The sequence below is a fragment of the Panicum virgatum genome, chromosome 6K, assembly GCF_016808335.1.
Source record: "Panicum virgatum strain AP13 chromosome 6K, P.virgatum_v5, whole genome shotgun sequence".
Lineage (NCBI taxonomy): Eukaryota > Viridiplantae > Streptophyta > Magnoliopsida > Poales > Poaceae > Panicum > Panicum virgatum.
The window spans coordinates 11,431,493-11,454,187 of record NC_053141.1 but is presented as its reverse complement, the minus strand read 5'-3'; the positions used below and the strand labels follow the sequence as shown (position 1 = coordinate 11,454,187).

The window sequence follows — 22,695 nt, the reverse complement described above, 5'->3', positions numbered from 1 at the left end:
ATTCTTAGATGCAGGAGTGTAAAGTTTTGAAATTGCAAAGTTTCAAATCTACGTGTACAAAGTTTATAATGTGCTTACAGAAAGTTCATAAATTTGGATAAAAATCACTTATATTTTTGTGCTAATAACACAAGTTTTTTTTGTATTGAGTCAAAATGCTCTGAATATATATTTTCCAAGTCTATGGACTTATAGTTTTACATATTTATGATTTTAGAGTTAGGTTTGTAATTATGTATATAGGTACTCAAACCAATATGTAAGAAGTTTCAGATTTACCCCTCATATAAAATTTACTTAAAAGTTTCTAACATTTGCTTATAAAGTTTTGGACCCACGGAGGATAAAGTTTTGAAATGTGTGCTAGTATAAATTTTTCTACAGCTGTGATTGAAAAGTTTGAAACTAAAAATTTTGGAACCGAGATGTCTAAGTTTATAATATGATAGTAGAAATTTTAAATATTTTAGTACAAAGTTCATAAATTCAGAGTCAAAGATAAGAATTACAAAGTTCTTTATCCTTGAAATATTCTGAAAGATGCCATCAGAAACTCTAGAATTTATTAAAATGCAAATTTTGGAGTTAGTTTTGAATTTTTTTTAACTAGTGTCTTCAAAGTTTCTAAATTCAAAGTGCAAAGTTACCAAATTTTGAATGTAAAGTTTTTTCAAATGATGTTGAAAGCTGGACTTTGTCAGAAGTTTTAAATATATCATTTGAAAGTTTTTCACATCCAATCTCAAAGATTTTAGACGTTTACTTAAAAGATTGGAATGCACACATTTATTTATATGAAATTTAAAATTTTCCTCAGATAAAATTTTACTTAAAAGTCTCTAACACGTGCTTATGAAGTTTTGAACCCATTGAGCATAAAGTTTTGAATGCTAGTATAAATTGTACAAAGTTCTTGATTTTAGTGTTTTTGTATTTTATAAAGATGTGGACTCCGGTGTAGAATGTTTGAAAATATGTTAGTAGAAAGTTTTTTGAATTTTGTGTGCAAGGTTTGAATTATAGTTTTCAAATATCCATGTATAAAGTTTTGTATCTAGTACCATAGATTTTTTTGTATAGAGTTCTTGGTTTAGTGTATAAAATTTTAGAATTGCAAAGTTGGGGACTCCGATGTAGAAAGTTTGAAAACATGTTATTACAAAGTTTTTTATTTTTTTAGAGCGCAAGGTTTGAATTAAATTTTTGCATTTAGGAGTACAATGTTCGATATATGCTAGTAATAAGTTTCAGATATAGGAGTAGGAAGTTTTGATATATGTTTTCAAAATTTTTTGAATGTTGCACCAAATTAAAAGGTTCTCTATAAATAATTTCAAAGATTCTATTAGCAGCACAATGGTTTGGATTTGAGAGTATAATGTTTATAATGTGCACACGCTAGTAGAAAGTTCCCAAATTTGATGTGTGAAGTTTGGAAATACAAAAGTTTAAAGTTCCATATACCCACTACAAAGTTCTAAATATACGATTTCAAAGTAAATTTTGAATTTCAGATAGATAGGATTTTAATATGTATAAAGTATTTAATATTATATACGATTGCAAAGTGTTTTTTATTTTTGTTCATCGGGTTTTTTTATTTAGTTATGTGGATGAGAAGGATATTTTCTCTATGATATTTTTACTTCGATATAGATGTCAAAGCAATTCCACAGCCCGTGTACTACCCACCTTATCCGCTGTCCCGAAAGGTGAAAAGATATGCACCAAGATCACTTCTGAGCTAACTTCAAAGTATCATGTAAAATAAAGTAAAAAAATAAATAAAGAAGCCAGACAAGGGAATAGGGAAGAAAAAAACACGTGCACTGCTAGCTTATATGTATGCACACGTTGGTAGATGTTTCTAACATTCGTTTGCTGCTAGCTTGCCACAGCGAACGCTCACCCACTAGTGGCCCCTAAACGAGACTTCACCTTTGTATCTACTCCCTCCGTTGCGAGACTATAAGTCGTAGGTGCATAGCAAATGCTATGTATATAGAAAGAGCTCTTTTACGGTGGTTGTGGATGCTTTTTAATGCCTATGGATGCTTATCTAAATTAGTAGTTCTAATTAAATTTAATTGACGAAGGGTACTGCGGTAATCGGATCAACCACAGCCCCACCACACATCCTCGCCCAAAGCCCACGGACGCGGGACACCGCCTCCCCGCCGCCGCTCTGCTCTCGAGCCCCCACCGTGCCGGCCAGCCCGGACGTACACGCCGAACAGCTCCGCACGCACGACCGGTCTTGATCGATCGCGAGCTGTGACTTCCTTCGATTCCCTTGGCTCGGTCTTCCCCGCTGACCACCTCATCGTCCGGGAGCATCGAGGCGCCGGCGAACTCGAGGCCCGGATCGTTCTCATTCACGAGCTTCATGGACAAGCTGGGGGGCTCCGCTGCCGTCCACTGGTACACATTCGTATATACACCTTGGATCACCGTTGTCTCCCTCATGCTATGACAATCTGGGACTAGGGTTGGCAACGGGTACCCGAAACCCGAAACCCGATGGATTTTTGCTCCATTAGGGTACGGGTTTGGGTCAATATCTCGACCCGCGGGTCTGCTAATGGGTAAAAGGTCAGACCCATCGGGTTTGCGGGTCTGAGTTTGGGAATGTAGAACCCGAACCCGTAAACCCATGGGTTTTTTTACCCGGTTCACAAATCAAATTAGCCTTTATTCTGGCCCAAAACGGCCCAAGTAGCCCGGCCCAATATTGATAGTATAAAAGATCACATCCACTCCAAACCTAAACCTAATCATTTTCCCCACCCCAGCAGCCGGACGCTCCAGCCCCTTGCAGCGCCGCCGGCACATCAGCTGCGACCAGGAGCCGCAAGTCCGCGCGGCTGCGAGCGCGCCCGCTGCCCGCACTGCTGGTGCACAGCTGGACTCGGCCTCGCGAGTCACGACGCCGCACGGCAGCCAGCCCTCCGCCCCTCATCGCCTCTTGGTGCCGCTCGGTAGCCAGCCCTCAGCTGCGGTGGTGTGCTGGTAGGTCCAGTCTGCGCTTAAGCCGCCCCCCCCCCCTCTCTCTCACTCTCGATCTGGGAGCTAATATGTTGCAATGTTGCATATGCAGGAGCTTGCAATTTAAGTGGATCAAGAAGAAGCAAGTAACAAATCAAGAGCCGTAGGTGCAAGTGCAAGGAACTATTGATGGCCCTCCCTCCTTTTGATTGAAATGTGATTTATCAATTGTAATTTGTAATGAACTTGTAGATTTGTAATACTGCTTGCATGCTGCTCTCTTTTGCTTGCCGTTGATAATATATGGGCATATGGCTTGTGATTTGTACGTACTGGTTGCTGCTGCCATAGGTTGGTCAACCTACTGTTGTCGGGCTCGGGCGACCCGCGGGTCGCCCGTGACCCGAGCGGGCACGGGTTTGGGCAAAAACCTGTGCCCATGACGGGTCACGGGTTTCTTAACGGGCGGGTTTTATATTCACGGGCACGGGTTTGGGTTGGCAAAACCCAGCGGGTTTGTGCCCGTTGCCAACCCTATCTGGGACGTGGGATCATCACATCGATCGTTTGCTCCTTGGTGCTAGTGATGATCTTGACCATTGGTGGATCGATGCGCTTGCGCTTATGCTTTCGATCGGTTCGTTCTGCAAAGGCACGGCATCCGGCTGCTCGTCCCTGCCGCGGGCCTGAGCGCGGGCCAGGCGGCGTTCCTCCGCTCCCCGGAGCGCGCTGACACCGGGATCGCGGCCATTGCCACCGGAACGCTCCTGGGCATGGCGACCATGCTCGCTGGGGTCATCCTCGCCACCGATCGGGGAAACGAACGAGCCAACACGAGCCACCGACTGGGGAAAGTGCCACCGGCTGGATGAAGGACAAATCGAAACCCAATTTATCAAGAGAATATAGTCCACTAAATCATCTCCTTCAACTATACTACTCCAAACATTATTCCAACTTATATCAATTTACTATCTTACCCTTGATTAAATAAAATAATTTCGAACGCAATTATTTTTTAAAAGTTGGGCTTACCAATTTAATAGGCATAGGGTGCTTATGGGCTCACTATTAAGTATGTATCCGATGCCTATAGGTGCCTCTCTTTTTGTGCCTCTTGATGCTTATCAATTCTCAACCGTCGGATCTAGACTCGTGAGCCATCCATTTTGCCCCCAACCATTGTAAAAAAGTTGATATAAGTTCAAACAATCTACAATTTGGAACGGAGAAAAATACTTGCTACGTACACTTACAATAATATTATATATCCGAGTGCATTTCTGGATGACCAATGTTCATGAGAAGTTTTCTCACATGCCAAAACATTTTTAATCTAACTAAATAAGATATTTTATTTGAGTTTGCCCCTGAAAGATGCAACGACGCAAGAACATAACCCCCGGTTATGTTTGGTGTGCCTCTATAACTATTGAGTATCATCTAAACGGTCACCTGAAAACATCCAATTTAATTTTGTGGTTATAACATGACCTTTCTAAAATAATTGTAACAAGCGCGCATAAATGAATTGTTCCTGAACAGCCTGAGAAGTGTCCAAACTGCATCGACCCCCTCTTTGCTAGCAATTAGTTGCTCTCTCAAAGTTTTGTGGAAAATTTCTTCAAAAACAAAGTTTTGTGGAAAATTTCTTCAAAAACAAAGTTTTGTGGAAAGCTCCCATCCCTTCCCTTGTCATCCATCGTTCATATAAAGGCCCGCCGCTTGCCGGCCCAAGCAACCACCCGTCCTCCAATTTTTGGGGATTAATTTTCCTTTCCCTCCCTTCCCCAACGTAAACGAGAGCAGAAGCTTCGCCCCGCTCGAGGCAGCAAGAACCCGCTCCGCCCCTCGATCGATCAGCGGCGAGACCCATCGACCTCTCGGTTAGTTCTTGGTTCTTCCGCTCGACCGCCGCATCGCCTGCGAGATTCTCTTGCGGCCTCTTCTTCTTGTTCTTGGATGCGAAATCTTGCTTCGACCCGGCGCCACGAGCCGCTCGCCTCTCTTGGTTTCTTGCCCGCTCCGCGGTTCTTGTTTCTTGCTGATCCCTGAGGTGCTCATCCCCGCCGCCGTGTCTGTGCAGGCATCCCGTTCGACGGAATGCCCCCTGAGGGCGCAGCGGCGCAGGGGGCGGCCGGAGGCGGCGCCGGCGACCGCCTCGGCGGCCTCCCCGACCGGGTCCTCCTCCGGGTCCTGTCGCACCTCAAGGCGTGGGAGGCGGTGCGCACGTGCGCGCTCTCCAGGCGCTGGCGCAACCTGTGGGCCTCCGCGAGCCGCCTCGACATCCGCCACCCGTGCGGCTGCGCCGGCGCCGAAGCCGACGACATGCTCCAGCCGCCGGAGGCGTTCGCCACGTTCGTCAAGAACCTGCTGCTCCGGCGGCGGCCGATGGCGCCGTTGGACTCGCTCCGCCTCTGCTGGAGCCACGAGGCTCCCGACGGCAACGCCAACTTCTGGATCGCCTACGCCGTCAGGCACGGCGCGGAGGAGATCGAGCTCTCCGGGGAGCACCACCTCGTGAACCCGTCGCCGAAGTACACGAGCTTCATCGTTGATGGCGATGAGTTCGTCAAGACTCGCCTCAGGATCTTGAAGCTTACCCATGTCCGGCTGGATGGCACCACCCTCACGCAGCTCTGCTCTAGGTGCGCCTGTTTGAAAGAACTGGAGCTCAGGAATTGCCTCATACCGCACGAGACGACGATTCAGCCGATCTTGCTGGAGCGTTTGACCATGATCAGGTGCTACGTCATGAAGCAACTCTCTGTCTATGCTCCGAACCTTGTCGCGCTGCAGTTCAGCAGAAATTTTGGATTTGTTCCGTGGATTCAGAACTTGGGGTTGCTAGCAGCATCCAATATCAAGCAACTGGCAGCAGCATCCAATATCAAGCAACTGGCACCGCGGCGTAAGTACCCTGAGTGCTCCAGCCTTGGTTTTTGCAACCTTAGGATCTTGAAGCTCTCCCGTGTCAAGATGGACGACACCACCCTCACACTGCTCTGTTCTAGATGCACTTCTTTGGAACAGCTAGAGCTTAGTGATTGTTCGGTTGTGGGCGAGAGGATATGGTCCACCTCGCTGAAGTATCTGACCATGATCAGCTGCAAATTCGCTATTGGATTCAGGATAGATGCGCCGAACCTGGTCTTGCTGTGCTGCATTGAACCTTTTCAGCATTTTCCTCTGACCCAGAAAATGGAATTCCTAGTCACAGCGACCATTATTCTTTATGACAATTGCTTGCTTCCAGATTGCCAATGGCTACAGGAGAAAGATGACTCAGATGATAACAGCAATGATGATTCTGCTAATGACTCTGGTGATAACAAGCACAACGAATCTGATGATAATAGTAATTACTATGATTCTGATCGGTCTGCACCTAGTGATGAGGAGGAGGATGACCGTATTGTGGGCTATGGTGAGATTTCAAGGGAGCATATACATAAAGCATACAAGTATTTGATTTATGGTCATAAAACCCGTGCGGGTGAACCTGTGGAAAGTTATGGAAATAATGAGAGAAATGTTTCTGGTAATTTTGGTGGTGTTGCTATGCTTTTGAGCCTCTCACATGTTAAAACAATGCACCTGTTAGCTCATCCAGGAGAGGTACAGTTCACTCACCATGCTGATACTCATGCTCTTTTTATGTGCTTTTGTGGCCTGTGGATGTTTATTTTCTCAACACTTAGTGATGGCTATGCATAGGAAATATCTAAGAGAGTAATTAGATCATTCTCTTGTGACAAATTTATTTACAATAAATTTTGGATGTTTAAGAGTTAAGACGGTGATTAAACATGTGAGAAAAAAGGCTATGTTGTTGTTGTTGAAGAGTTAAGACGGTGATTAAATGATTAAGTAAATATGCCTCAGTTCAGAAGTTTGGAACAATGGTAACCTTGCAGGTCTAAAATAATGTATTGGTCTCCAATCAATTAGAATCCTTTCATTAAGTCCTTATTGCAGTTTTATAATGGAAATGTTAAGAAGTTCCCTACTGATAATTCAGTGGGCTATTGGATCTGTGCAGTTTATGTGAATACATCTAGCTACAACAACAAGTTTCTTCTCTTCTTTAACGCCTTCTACTCGTTTCAGTATCACTCATCCTATTCAATTGCTACTATGTTTCCTATCCTACTGAACAATCTAATAACACACCTGTTCAATGTCAAGAAAATTTTTCAATCATTACAGTTACTGAACTTAGATCCTAACGTACAGTTTGGTATCCTAAAATATAAGCACCACAGAATTCTTTTTGTTGTTTTGTGTGGTCAGAACTCAGAAGATGCTTTTTTCATTTTCATGATATAGCATCAGGCTAGCATAATTGTTACTTCAGCAGTGTAAAGGCAAAATCTATTAAACATTGCAAAATTCACTTGAGGTAAAACAAAAGTATCACAACATAACTATCCGTCATATCAAGAGAATAATATGTTGCCATTATGGAATGTTAGTTGCTATGGGTGAACTAAGTGCTATAAAGGGTTTGTAACTATCCATCCAGCAATTTGGTATCTGTGATGATTGCAATACTGTGCCTTTTTAATTATCCTACGTTGAAGTACTGTCATATAAAGTGTAGTGTTGTAATTCATTTAGCTGGTGGTTGTGGTAGGAAAATCACATTGGATGATTGAATGTTTCTAATACAATGGACAATGCAATTGTTTACAATGTGCAGGTGCTGCTGACGAGGGAGTTGAAATCATGCACTGACTTCAAAAACCTGAAGACTCTGACCCTTGGTGAATGGTGTATAACTCCTGGATTTGATGTTTTAGCAGCCATGCTAGGGCACTCGCCAAACTTAGAGAACCTTTTTCTCCAGCTTGACATGGTATGTAAAAATTTACATGCTCAACGAATTCTGAGTGTTTTAAGCACATCATCAATGCCTAAAGCAAGTTCATTATTTTTTCTTTGCATTAGGCCTATAACAGCAGAGTGGATTTCAATCCAAGGGCAAGTTCATTCGAGTGCACCAACCTGAAGATGGTGCGCATCACCTGCTGTAAGCATGATGTAATGGTCCACACATTGGCAGAATTCTTCAGTGAGAATAACATACCCGATAACAAGATTTTTGTCCGTCGGTCCGCCTGCTCTGGATGTGTTGGAGGCACAAGCTCTCAGGCGAAGCGCAAGGCGCAAAGCGAAGCTAACAGAAGAGAAGCAAAGTGGATGAAAGCAGGTAACTGAGGAAGACCCAGCTGATGAGGCTACACTGATGTCATACGGCGATTGTGTTGAAGAAGACGATTAGTTGAGGCAACTTGTTGTTATCTCACTGTCTTAGTGAATTGCTCAGTTTGTATTGAATTCTGAGCAAAAATGTGGCAGAACTTGGATGCATTTCCCGTTGGTGCGTCAGCATCAGTATAGGTAAAACTGTACATGTGTCCATTTGGTTGTATGGAAATGCTTGATAAAAAATTCAGAATGTATAGTGAACTTGGAACAAAAGCTTCAGATGTCCTCTGCTGAGGACCAAAGGATACATACTGTTCGTGATTCTAGCTGTATCTGTGTGATGAGTTGGGCTTTGATGCCCATGAGCACAGTGTGCTGTTTTCCATTTTCTACTCGACAGTTTCTCATTATACTTGTTCTCTCTTTCCCCTTGGTAAAGATTTATGCTCTTTTCCAGGAATGTATTTTGACGCAATCTGAAATAGAAAAATCAATATTTCCATGAGTACATTGCACTGCAAATTTATTTATACTTTCTAAAACCTGCAGATTTGCATCAACAATTGAGCTGTTAAATTTTACAATATAAGTGCAGCTGTAGTACCAACTACTGAGTATGCATTTTGTAATTTGTGAAATTAACTATAACGATTGTGAGCTGTGACACCGCTCTCTCCCTGCCGCCGCCTACTGCGCTGAAAGATCCCTGCTAAATTCTCGTAAGTGCTCCATCCCCTTTGTAATCTGGGCTCTCCCTGCGAAATCCCCTCTCGAAGCCTGGCTGCCCGCCTCGTCCTTCTCCAGCGCAGGCCACCTGTTCGACGGAATGCCCCGTAAGGTCAATCGGCCTGGGGAAGCATCTCGTCCTGCGGACACTCGGGGGGAGGTGGAGATGGAGCAGCAGGGGCCGACCTCGCCGCCGACCGCCTCAGCGCGCTGCCCGACGCGCTCCTGTACCACGTCATGTCGTTCATGAAGGCGTGGGACGCGGTGCGCACGTGCGTCCTATGCCGTTGTGTTTGATAGCTTCACCAGGCACCTCTCATCTCAGTGCCCTCCTTTGGAGAAACTGGAGGTCAAGAACTGCTTGGTTGAGGGCCACGAGATTGCATCCGTTTCTTTGAAGAAGCTCACCATGGTCAAGTGTGCTTTCACCAATAACTTGCTGGTCGATGCTCCAAACCTTGTGTCAGTGCGATGCATCACACCAAAGATGTGGGTTCCTCTGTTCAAGAACTGTGGGGCGTTGGTCACAGGTAGCATCATGCTTGATGACTCTTTATTTCCTATATTACCGACTTACGAGTTTGAGACGCACTAAGAGGATGATGATGATGGATTTGCTCGAACCAGTGATGATGATGACGACGACAACAACAGTACATATGCCCGGAGTAGTAGTAAATATGTTCCAGTGATGAGTACATCAATGATGTTTCTGACTTTTCAGATGATTAGAGGGCAGCACATGGCTAGTCACGTGGAGGCGGAGCTGATCAAAATAAAGAAAGATAATCTAAAGGAGAGAAGCTTGCTTGCGCAACCAGGTGAAGAACCTACATACAAACTGAGTTTTGTACACGTTCAATCAAAGGCATATTATTTTAGAGACATAGCAAGGTTGGATATGTGGTGCACGTGCATGATTGGTGGGCGTGTGTAAGGATCACCGGGGTGTCCGATCCTAGAGAGGGAGGGAGTGAATAGGGTCGCTAATCGCTTTCTATCATATGACTCAATCTATTTGTATAAGATAAACCTAACACGTCATACACATGCTACTTATGATTAAGATTTATCTATGCTACTCTCTACTTACCCCTAAAAGACTTGCAACCTAACCAATCCTAATCAAACTAACTAGGAAATTAAAGGCACGCAAGATAGAGTAAATGCGGAAACATAATACGGTAAGTAAAGAGGTAAGAGAGAGAATATGCAAACTCCCGTGAAAACACCAAGACACACGATTTAACGTGGTTCGGTTAGGACACCAAGTCCCTCCCTACGTCCACGGCCACTTGTCCAACAAGAACAAGTGTGATGCCAAGTCTCTTCGCTTGATCACCGTCTTGTGTTCGCCACCAAGGCTCCCGGCAAGTAAAGGCTAAGTGACCCCAAGTCACCAAGACAAGCCCACCACCACCGTCTCTCTTGAAGTGTCACCAACGACACCGTCTTCACTATTGGAGCTTCTCACCAAGAGGGGTCTCCTTCCCCGCACAAAGTGTCGTTGCCGCTTCACACCAAGTCGAAGGGTCACATGATGAATACACAAGATGCTTGCCGCAGCAAGGCTTTCACTCAAGCTTACTCTCTCAAGAGCTAAGCCTAACCAAGCACTAAGCACTCTCACAAGTGTGCTTAAGCCTATATGATTTACAATGAAGCTCTATGATGGTTGGAGGTGTTCTTCAAGTGTGGTAGGCTTCACTCTCACAAGCGGAACCACCGTAGGTGCGGCCCTTTGGGCCTAGCTACGCCTATCTTCTCTTTGTCATCACTTGAACCTAAAAGCCTGAGAACGATCATTTTAACAATCATGTTAGTCCAAGTGTTGTGTTGTCTATATCAATCACCAAAATATTATATTGAAATATGGCATGAGATGCCATTTTCGCTACAGCATGATAATGCACAACCTGATGGCCGGTGGTGTGTCCATAGAGAAGCCAATCAAGATGGATTTTTTTTTGGAGAAATCGGAAGGAAGCTTAATTAGCAAGGACTCTACGTAAAGGAAATTAGGGTCCATTTATCTTAGTATTTTCTTTTAATTTAGATTTTACTTGTCAGGCAAGTTAGGTCATGTTATAAATATGTACCCCCGTCCATTATAAAAAGTTTATCACACGATCAATCAACAAACTCTATTTTTTACCTGCAATTTATTTTTTGGTGACTTCGCCACTTTTCTTTTCTTTTCGATGAGTTCTTTCAAGTTGATCAAGGACGTCTCACATTCGAGCGACTTGATCTGCTGGTAAGTTTTCGTTTACTGAGTAAATCTGAGCTTTAGCTTCCGGGCGCATTGCTGTTGCTTCGTTCAGATCTATTCAAAAGTTATCGAATTATATTTAGGTTTTGACTTTCGGGAGTATCGATGTCGTCTCGTCTAAATTAATTCACAATTTATCGATACATGCTAGTTCTATAAGTTTTACCTGTTGTTTCATCTTTTATCGATATCGATCCATCTTGAAATACGTTTGATCGGCCGCTTATCGTATTATTTTATTCAAAAACATCATATAGCCGATTAGATCTATTCCAGGTGATTGTCTGATAACGTTGTTTAGGTTACACATTCGTAGCCTTTACACTGCTCCCTGCGCGCATCGGCTGACCTAGCCAATCGTCTATTTCAAATCGGCTGACTGAGCCGATTTTGTTGTTTTCTGTATCGGCAATCGCCTGCCAATACGGCCTATGAGGGATATTCGGAACTCCAGCCGATACACCCTCGAATTTAATGATTATTCTGTCTCCTTATCAATCAATAGATCAGATTGACTGGCACGCTTGGTCTACTTTCCGAAGCTTGGCGAATACTTGCCCTCGGATTCCAGTGTGTTGATTTTTGCATCAACACATCTTTTGGCGTGCCCGGTGGGACCCGACGATATCATGAGTTTTCCAACGGAATTTTTTGAGCAAGCTATGAAACAAGCAATGATCAATTGGACTAACAATCTGGTGAGCACGACGAATAATACAGTCAAACGTGTGGATACTGATAAAATTGTTCATCAGTTTGATTATCACACCTCATAGCCGATGGTTTATCAGCATCAAACATCGGCTCAGACAGGCGGTTGTCAATATTATGCATCGGCTCCGCAGCCGATGGCCTGTCAGCAACCATTGTTAACAGTTCAACATCTACAACAGCCAATAGTTCAGCATCAAACACCGGCTCAGCTATATCAGACATGCGGCTATCTTTATTATGCATCGGCTCCACAGCCGATAGCTTATCAGCAACCATGGTCAGCGGTCCAGCAGCTACAGCCGATGAGTCATCAACAACAACGGTTAGGTAGTTGTTGGCCGCAAGCATCAGTTCTTCAGCCCATGGAATGTCAGTTGCACGAGGTAGTTCAGCCACCCACGACCTGGCAGATAGTCGTTCAGCCATCAATTCGTCATCAGATCCAATCGGCTATTAGGCAAGAAAAAACTCAATGGGAGGAGTTTGTACAGCAGATGAAGGTCAACAAAGATTTGTTTCCATCCTGCATGGCCAAAGTGGACAATGAAAATAAATGTGTTGAGTCTGAAAAGTTGAATTCCCGAATGACTGATAAATCAGGAGATATGGATTATAAAGTACAAAATTCGGTTAGCAGATCCAAAGACGGAGACCAATGTGGAGAAGAACATAGTTCTGAAAAGCCTCACGAAGAAGAAGCTCCAGCTATTAAGAAGGAAGAGGCCAAAATCAGCTTGACTGAATGGGTAAAGAATATAAAGCTGACTTCATGCCCAAACGTCAAAGGAAGAGGCCAAAATCAGCTTGACTGAATGGGTAAAGAATATAAAGCTGACTTCATGCCCAAACGTCAAAGAAGAACTGAGGTTTGAATTAATGAAAATTGATATGCTTGATGGCCATTTGCCAAGAGTGGCCAATACTTTATTATTCCAGCCAGAAGTAGTCGATGGATGGATGGAGGTTGCAGAGGCAGGGAAGAAGATGGTTTCTTAGAATAATTATTGACCACCTCCTAGAAATATTATCCAGGGATATCGGCTGCTTGGAGTTTATTTTTCGTGGGATCCAGGTGGATAGAGTTGCAACTGCATTAAATACCATAACCGATGAAGATTGATCGGCTAGGAAGTGCATATGGGATTGCCGATCTGGAGATTAGATATAATATTAAATGAATATTGGTCCAATGGCAAGAAAAGAGTAAAATATTGTTGCATGGGCAGACAGAGTATATTCATGGGCTTCTTCTTCTTTTTACATGCTACTTTGTATAGCCGATGAAGATGTCTTAAAAATAATGATAATAAAAAAGGGACTGCCTCATGCTCTCTGATGTCTGACATTCAGGAATGGTGTGCCGATAGCTACAGGATAGTTGATACATCTATCGGCTCCATGGTGGAACATAATCATGTTGACATCGAAAGCCGATGAAGATTGGTCTATCGGCTACATGTTACTCAGATGGGTTTTATGCCGAGCTAATTACGGAGGAGTTACATGTGATTTCATTTGTTTAATCAGATCGGCAAACACGCTCTTCAGAGTTCAGATTGTTGACGTCGTCGATAGCCGATGGAGTCGTCCGGGATGAATACAAAGTGGTATATAAAGGAATATTTATTCAGATGATGGAGCGGCAAGAAGGATTTGCTATGACCTGGGTATTGAAGCCGATATATTACTTTATTGGCAAAGAGAGGCTGATGGTATATCGGCTCATTACTATGTCCCGATCAGTTGAAGGTTTGGAGCCGATATATGTGAATATACTATGGTGTTGGGATTTTTTCCTTGATGGCCAAGATGCTGGTTGGGGAAGGTGCAGTGAATACTACCATATGACGTACGTGGGGGTATTTGATATTGAGTTTATGATATGGTAATGTTACTGCATTTTCGGTCATCATTAGTTGGTTCCTGGGAAATTGTTTGGTTTTATCGGCTGGCAAGACGTTGCTCTATCGGCACAGACTTTTGCTTTACCATGTGAGCAGCTGATTATTAAGGGACCAATCAATTACTCATAAATAGCAGGCTGTCAAGGAGACAGGGAATTAATCAATGGATGAAAGGGCAGCACGATACAGCCACATTGGTGTTATCATCGTAAATATGAATATGTCAACTGGCAGCGACATGTACTGGAATTTGAGACTTGCCTTGTCCGCCACAGTCGCACAGGAAAAAGTAGTCGGCAACGCTCAGAAAACAAGCAAGCTGGCTAGTGGCGGTTCTTTCATGCACGAGAAATTGCTGGGGACATGTGTGAGGCAGATATCTTGTGCTGTATCTCAGATGCAGAGGATTTTGCGTTTCTTATGACTGCTACAGAAGAAGCATTGGCTGGTGGAAATACGAGTAGCCAATGTTCAGCCGCCGATGATTCTATTATGGTGGAGCCGATGCTCAGCAAACGCATTTGATGCAGTCGATGGCCAGCCAACCCGGTCGATAGATTTTAATATTATGGTCAGCCGGTGGTCCTAATATTATGGTGTGGCCCGTATAAGAAGTATCGGCAATATGAATAATATTTGGAAGATTACTGCACATCTGAGGTGTACATGCATAATTGTGCTATCGGCTGATTGTTTTGGACCGTACTATTCACGGATGTGCCTGTCAGTCACTAGTGGTGGAGTTGAGCCGATGGAAGAAAGGGACAGATCAGCTGTTTTAGTTTCTGATGCCCATAACAAGAATAGCTGATGTAGTTGTTGGATTATTTCATCGGCTGCCTTGTTTTCAGCTGTAGAAAATTGATCGGCAACAAAAGGTATATAATATTGTTCCTTGGTTGATGATATACAGTCGATAGTCCAATTTTTGTATTAGCCAATGGGAGCAAGTTATAATATTGAAAGCTGGGGAGATGTTTGAATCGGCTAAGCGTTAGTCCGTCGAATTTTGAGAGCATCGGCTGATTGATGCTGGTGTTATCATCAAAAGCCAGTTGAGCCGCTGGTTTCAGAAAACATGAAAGATTAAGTGACCATATTTCTATCACCAGCTGGCATAATTGTTTATGGGGCAGACCGATTCTTAGTGGCCACCGAAGATGACAACTGAGTTATATATGCATAACTCGAGTATTATCGGCTTGGTGGTTCATATCAGATGAGATGGAATATTTTAAATAGCCAAGGAGACATTTGAACCAAGGGCTTGCTGCGGAGCAGTGTCAACAGCATTCTCACCACATTTGCAGTTCTTCATCGTCATCTGTCATGATTCCCACTAGCGCTAACATCAAATGCGCGCTGGCCGGGTCGTACGCCGCCGATTGCCAATCAACTCCTTGTGCTCTTCGGCGCTGACGACAGCGCAAGCTCTGCCACTACGGCAAGCGCGTCAAGCCACGATGACGGTTTTCTGATGAACGGGTGCCGGATGAATGAGATATCCACGAACTATCGAAGACCTCATGGAAGAAAATGATGCCATACTGATCGGTCTGAGGTACACGATGCCTCTTCACAACTGTGCCGATCACTTCGCCCGCAACAACTGAAGAGTATCAGGGTCACTATCCATCACGACCTCATTAGTACACAAGACCGCTGGATGACTAGAAGATTATTTCGAGACGATGGGAACACCACAGGCCATGGGGTGACCCACATCGTCAAGATATTCGGCGACCAAATCGGCGCGCTGCTCCGGATATGTGACGACAGTGGTGACAGCATTATTGGCGATGTTACGGAGACGCCGATACTGGAAGAGTGTTGCCGATCCAGTGTTGTGGGCTCAGCGGTCCTGCTCAGCGTGCATCAGCTCTGACACAGGAATTGATTTCAACAAATTATCAATATCTTGACGAGAGAGCCGATTTCGTCATCATAGCCAACAGCAAGAACAAAGAAGAAGCAATACAAGCTAGCAGAGTGTTTGTGTGCATCCTGAACATATACATACATGTGTCATATGGTTGGAGAAATAATAAATGACTTACATGCGAGAAGACAGACTACAGAGGCAAACAGAGGTAGAGCTGTCAGATCATCAGTTTTGAATATGGAAAGCCGATGAGAAATATGCAGAACACAACAGTTGTTGGATAATCTCATCGGCTACTGTTAAAGGAACCTCCAGCGGCTTTTATTTTTGGGGAGTTAATTAAGTTACAAATGCATGTCAAATGCTGGAAGTCAAAAGAAGGTTACATGTACGTGATGTACTTTTTAAAAAAAGGCAAGGTGAAAAGTATGTTAGCCGATGCAGATGAATAATTGGATTTTCTGAAGAATAGCCGATCGTCATTTCTCTGATGGAGCCGATGGGTAAATAGCAAAAGGGAAATATGACTTGGACGCATCGAAGGCACCCAATGAGATTATCTGCTGGATTGACACCTGCTACCCGGCCAAGCATGCTGCTCATGATCCAGATCGACCGACTCGAGAAGACATGCAGGCATGGTGAATACAAATATACAGCCGATGATTACTCAACAGCAAGGATTGACAATCACAAAATTATGTTCCTACGCTCCACTACCAATACTGGTATGATCAGAGAAACCTTACTTCTTACTGCAAAATTACTTGGGAATTTTATTTTGCGAAAAATAAAAATAGCTTAGCTCCTCGATGGCATGATAAATTTCTACCAGAGCCATATGCATGTTGACATCTTTGAAAATCTTACACATATGCTGCTTGTTTTGCATTGAGCTTTGTCAAATTGTTTGCGACCCTTGTGAGATTCGTTTCATACTTTGTTTTGCATTGAGCTTTGTCAAATTGTTTGCGACCCTTGTGAGATTCGTTTCATACTTTTAAGATCAAGATCAGGTACACTCCATGTATACTCATGTTGGCTTCTACATTGGAAGTTACGCAAAAAAAACATGCCTCCTATCCACACAAGAATACTCCATCGCTTTGACATGACTCTTCATATTGTGAAAAATATGGGCTATGCAAAAGAAGAAAAAATATTCGTGCCCAGAAGCATTAAAAAAAGAAAAGAAAAAGAAAGATAGTCCATATCTCAAAATAAGAGGTAGAGTCATGCAGAAAGGGGTGTGAGTTCCATCAAAAAAAAATTCCACACACATGCACATCTTGATCTGATTGTATGATCTGTTTTCTCTATTGGGTCCGGTTTTTAACTTTGCAATATATGCAAGATATGTATGCTTCTTTTCATTCCCTACCCTGAGCTCCACAAAAAGCCTTACTAGAAATAGGGAGGAGAGAGGCGATTCAGTGCTTTGGTTAGGAATCATACACATTGAGCGATCTGAGAGAGTCATTTGAGGAGCAAAGTTTTATTTTGATTTTAAAAATCTTTCAAAAGAGCCAAGTTATTTAGCAGGGAGAGTGTGGTTGATTTGATTCTTCAAGTTGGTTTTGAAAATTGATAAAGGCATCGGCTATGAAAGAACAGTATCAGAAAAGCTGAGGCCTCAAGTTCATGAAGTGATCAAGCAGATTGAGGCATTGGATTTATAGAGTTTCGAAGCATGAAGGCTTCATACTCCAAAACTGGGGGACTTGTGTTGATACCGAATTTTGGTAAATTCGACGTACTCTGAATTTTGAAGCAATCGGCCGTTGGCATATTTAGATAGAGTATCAATGTGGAAGTCGATATGCATTGGCAGCTGCCGATAGAGCATCAATGTGGAAGTCGATATGCATTGGCAGCTGCCGATAGAGCCAGAAACATGCACACATGTGGAGAGTTATTGTCTTGTATGGATTCCACCTGATATTAGAGGGCAGCACATGGCTAGTCACATGGAGGCGGAGCTGATCAAAATAAAGAAAGATAATCTAAAAGAGAGAAGCTTGCGTGCGCAACCAGGTGAAGGACCTACATGCAAACTGAGTTTTGTACACGTTCAATCAAAGACATATTATTTTAGAGACGTGGCAAGGTTGGATATGTGGTGCACGTGCATGATTGGTGGGCGTGATAATGCGCAACCTGAAGGCCGGTGGTGTGTCCATAGAGAAGCCAATCAAGATGGATTTTTTTTTGGAGAAATCGGAAGGAAGCTTAATTAGCAAGGACTCTACGTAAGGGAAATTAGGGTCCATTTATCTTAGTATTTCCTTTTAATTTAGATTTTGCTTGTCAGTCAAGTTAGTTCATATTATAAATATGTACTCCTGTCCATTGTAAAAGGTTTATCACACGATCAATCAACAAACTCTACTTTTTACCTGTAATTTACTTTTCGGCTACTTCGCCACTTTTCTTTTCTTTTCGACGAGTTCTTTCAAGTTGATCAAAGATGTCTCACATTCGAGCGATTGTTCTGCTGGTAAGTTTTCGTTTACTGAGTAAATCTGAGCTTTAGCTTCCAGGCGCATTATTGTTGTTTCATTCAGATCTATTCAAAAGTTATCGAATGATATTTAGGCTTTGACTTCCGGGCGTATCGCTGTCGTCTCATCTAGATGAATTCACAATTTATCGATACATGCTAGTTCTATAGGTTTTACCTGTTTTTTTAGCTTTTATCGATATCTATCCATCTTGGAATACGTTTGATCGGCCGCTTATCGTATTATTTTATTCAAAAACATCATATAGCCGATTAGATCTATTCCAGGTGATTGTCTGATAGCGTTGTTTAGGTTATACATTCGTAGCCTTTACAATGCTCCCTGCACGCATCGGCTGACCTAGTCGATCGTCTATTTCAAATCGGCTGACTGAGCCGATTTTGTCGTCTTCTGTATCGGCAATCGCCTGCCGACATGGCCTGTGAGGGATATTCGGAACTCTAGCCGATACACCCTCGAATTTAATGATTATTCTGTCTCTTTATCAGTCAACATGTCAGATTGACTGGCACGCTTAGTCTACTTTCCGAAGCTTGGCGAACACTTACCCTCGGATTCTAGTGTGTTGATTTTTGCGTCAACAGGAAGAATTGGAATGCCACTAATGCTTTAGTGGTTACTTGGTTATTCAATTCTGTGACCTCAACAATTGCTGGTTTTGTTGACACTATCACTTCCGCCTCGAAGATATGGAAGGCTCTTGCAAGCATGTATTCAGGTGTTGGGAATGTGATGTTGTTAGCAGATACAGATGATAAGATACAATATCTGAAATAGGGGGAGCGAACTTTGATGGATTATGTTGCAGAACTGAAGGGACTGTGGGCTGACTTAGATCATTATGATCCTATTGAATTACCTCACCCAGAATGTTTGGCTTGGGTGAAGAAGTGGGTAGAGAAAAAAAAGGATTCTTCAGTTTTTGAGGGGGTAAATCCAGAATTTGAAGGAAGACGTGCTGCATTATTCCATCAAGCTAATCTCCCTAGTCTTGAAGAAGCTATTGCTGCTATGGCACAGGAGGAGACAAGACTCAAGGTGATAAAGGGTAACACTTTAAATTCACCAAGTCTAGCTTACATGGTAGCAGGGTCCCAAGAGACCAGAATTTGTTATAATTGTGGTGAAAAGGGGCATTTGATTTGTGATTGCAGTCAGCCACTCAAACCAAATCGTGGTAGGGGTCGAGGCAGAGGTATGCAGAGAGGTGTTACTAGCCGAGGAGGTGCTAGTCATGGTGGAAGAGTAAGCTTTAGAGCTAATCATGCAGTGTCAGATGGGTGTGATGCAGAATTAGTTACAATTTCGCCAAATGAGTTAGATGAGTTCAGAAGGTGGAAGGAAATCAGGAAGGATTCTCAATTGAACAATCAAGAAACAACATCCTCGAGTAACTCTATCGCTGATGCAGTTCACTCAGACTCAGATTCATTCAACCAAAACCACACATCTGATTGGATATTGGATTCAGGTGCATCAAGGCACGTCACGGGTAAACTAAATGAATTTACATCTTATACACCGTACTCACATTCTTATAAGGGGACAATTAAAACTGCAGATGGAACCCCTCGTTCTATTAGAGGCATTGGAACAGTTCAATGCACACCATCTATTACCTTATCATCAGTATTACATGTTCCATCTTTTTCTGTGAATCTTATTTCAATAAGTTCATTAATTGATCAAATGGACTGTCGGGTGCTTCTTGATCGTGAAAATTGTTTAATTCAGGAAAGGAGGACGGGAAGAAATCTTGGAGTTGAAACTTGGCATGATGGGCTCTGAAATCTTGATAGAAGCAAGACAAGAGAAGAAGTCTATTTTGCTCTATCAGCTAGTGAGGATGAAGCTAAGGTGATGTTGTTGCATTGTCGTCTGGGACATATATCTTTTGATATCATGAGCAAAATGTTTCCTCATGAAATGTCTAAGGTGAATAAGAGTACTTTAATGTGCGATGCATGTGAGTACGGGAAGCACACTAGAAGCTCATATGTTAGCAGGGGTTTAAGAAGTTTATCACCTTTTATATTAATCCATTCAGATGTGTGGAGTTCCCCAGTCATTGCTATAAGTGGGGCAAAATATCTTGTTACCTTTATTGATTGCTATTCTCGTATGACATGGGTGTATTTAATGAAGCATAAAAGTGAGGTACTTGAATGTTTTAAGGCTTTCTATGCTTATGTGAAAAATCAGTTTGGCACTTCTATTCAAATTATCTGAAGTGATAATGGAACTGAATATGTGAATAAGGAATTTCAGAGTATCCTTTTGAGAGAAGGAATTCTACATCAGACTTCGTGCACCGATACTCCATCACAAAATGGTGTGGCTAAAAGGAAGAATATGCATCTTTTGGAGGTAACTCGTTCACTTATGCATACAATAAATGTGCCTAAATTTCTTTGGAGTGAGGCAGTCTTGACTACTGTTCACTTGATAAACCATATGCCATCAAGGGTACTTGGTATGAAATCTCCTTGTGAGATGTTATTTGGGAAAAATGAGTTCTTGGTTCTACCTAAAGTCTTCGGATGCACATGCTTTGTTAGAGATCATAGACCAGGGGTTGGAAAGCTGGATTCTCAAGCTATCAAGTGTATTTTTGTGGGGTATTCATCTGGACAAAAAGGGTATAAGTGTTGGAGCCCATCTGAGCACCATATGTTTATAAGTATGGATGTAACTGTCGGTGTTTTACCGTCGGGTTCTCCGAGGGGTATCCCGAGGAGAGTGGTTATGAGTAGGGACTCATCGAGATCAGAATGCGATGGTGCAAAGAACACAAGGATTTAGCCAGGTTCGGGCCGCCTGAGCGTAATACCCTACGTCCTGTGTGTTGGTTTGTATTCCCTCTGGTATTGTTCCCTCTTCTGGAGGGGTCCCTACTCGCCCTTATATGATCTGGGGGAGCAGGGTTACATGGAAGTCCTAGTCGAGTTCTGTTAGGATTCTAGTCCGAGGGGTTCGGCTAGTTCCCGAGACCGTCGACTAGTTCTACTCCTATTCGGGTAGATACAAAAGAGGTAGGTCGTAACCATGTACTACTCCCTTCTCTAGAATATTCCGTCCTGGTGAGCGGTCCTGCTGCCCCAGGTCTGACAGTAACCTTCAGGGAATCAATTCCTTTCTATGGTGAAAAGACTGATTTAAGTTCTCTGTTCATTGATTTAGACCCTCCAAATGGATTAGAAGATAGTGAGCAAATTGAGCCTAGAATTGAGATTAAAGCAAATGAGAAGAGAATTGTGGTTGGTTTAATCCCAGTTCAGTTAAAGTGAACGACACTATACAGGAATGGAGTGTACAACAACCTCCTACAGAGAGGAATCTACGAGTATATACAAGAAGAAGGAGAGAAAATCTCATACATCCCACCACTGTTGTTGAAGAGGTTGAAAGTGACCAAGCTCATTTGGGTGAAAATGAGAATGACCAACTATCTGAGTCAAGGGGAGAGATAACGGATCGCTTGAATGACTTGCCTATTGCTCTAAGAAGAGAAGCAAGGAGCACTGCAAGTAAACCTCCAGTGAGATATGGCTTTGAAGATAATTATGAAAATGAACATAGTAGTGAGGAAAGTAATTATGTGTCATATGAGTCCTTACCATCAGAGTATCGGGCATTTGTGACAACCCTGCAATCCGTACATGTCCCAAAAAATTTGAAAGAAGCAAAGGAAGATCCAAAATGAAAAGAGGCAATGCTTGAAGAGTTGGCGGCACTTGAGAAGAATAACACATGGGAGCTTGTACCTTCTCCTCCTGGAAAGAAGGTGGTTGATTGTAAATGGGTATATACTGTGAAACAAAACCCTGAAGGGAAAGTAGAGAGATATAAGGCAAGGCTGGTAGCAAAAGGGTATAGCCAAACATATGGGATTGACTATGATGAGACGTTTGCACCGGTTGCAAAGATGAGTATCGTGAGGACTTTGATTTCCTGTGCTGCTAACTTTGATTGGCCATTATATCAATTAGATGTTAAAAATGCATTCCTTCATGGTGATCTTAAAGAGGAGGTTTATATGGAGATTCCACCTAGATTCACTACTACTGAAACAGAAGGTAAGGTGCTAAGATTGAAAAAATCTTTATATGGACTAAAACAATCGCCAAGAGTGTGGTTTGATAGGTTTAAACGTGCAATACTGGCTATGGGATATAAACAGTGTAATGGAGATCATACCCTGTTCTATCTATGTTCTAAAAATCACATAACTATCCTAGCCGTCTATGTTGATGATATTGTTATCACTGGATATGATACTTTGAAAATGGTACGATTGAAGGCGAACTTGAGAAGGGAATTTGAAATTAAAGATCTGGGACAGCTTCGATATTTTTTGGGAATTGAGGTAGTGAGATCTCCTAGAGGGATAGTGCTCTCACAGCGGAAGTATGCTTTCGATCTACTGGATGAGACGGGTATGCTTGGGTGTCGTGCAATCACTGCACCAATAGAGCTAAA

The 22,695-nt window shown here is 42.9% G+C and overlaps 1 protein-coding gene and 1 long non-coding RNA gene across 2 annotated transcripts; both read left to right on the top strand.

Moving 5' to 3' along the window:
- Nucleotides 1-2,783: 2,783 nt before the first annotated feature.
- Nucleotides 2,784-3,313, top strand: LOC120711739. Its single transcript, XR_005690462.1, has 2 exons — nucleotides 2,784-3,009; nucleotides 3,098-3,313. It is a non-coding gene; the product is annotated as an uncharacterized LOC120711739 (long non-coding RNA).
- A 1,403-nt stretch (nucleotides 3,314-4,716) lies between these two features.
- LOC120711738 lies at nucleotides 4,717-8,522 on the top strand. The gene is made up of 4 exons (XM_039997364.1): nucleotides 4,717-4,871; nucleotides 5,072-6,603; nucleotides 7,688-7,843; nucleotides 7,936-8,522. Exons 2-4 carry the CDS (start codon nucleotides 5,089-5,091, stop codon nucleotides 8,203-8,205), a joined length of 1,941 nt encoding a protein of 646 aa, XP_039853298.1. The 5' UTR covers nucleotides 4,717-4,871; nucleotides 5,072-5,088; the 3' UTR covers nucleotides 8,206-8,522.
- Nucleotides 8,523-22,695: the final 14,173 nt, after the last annotated feature.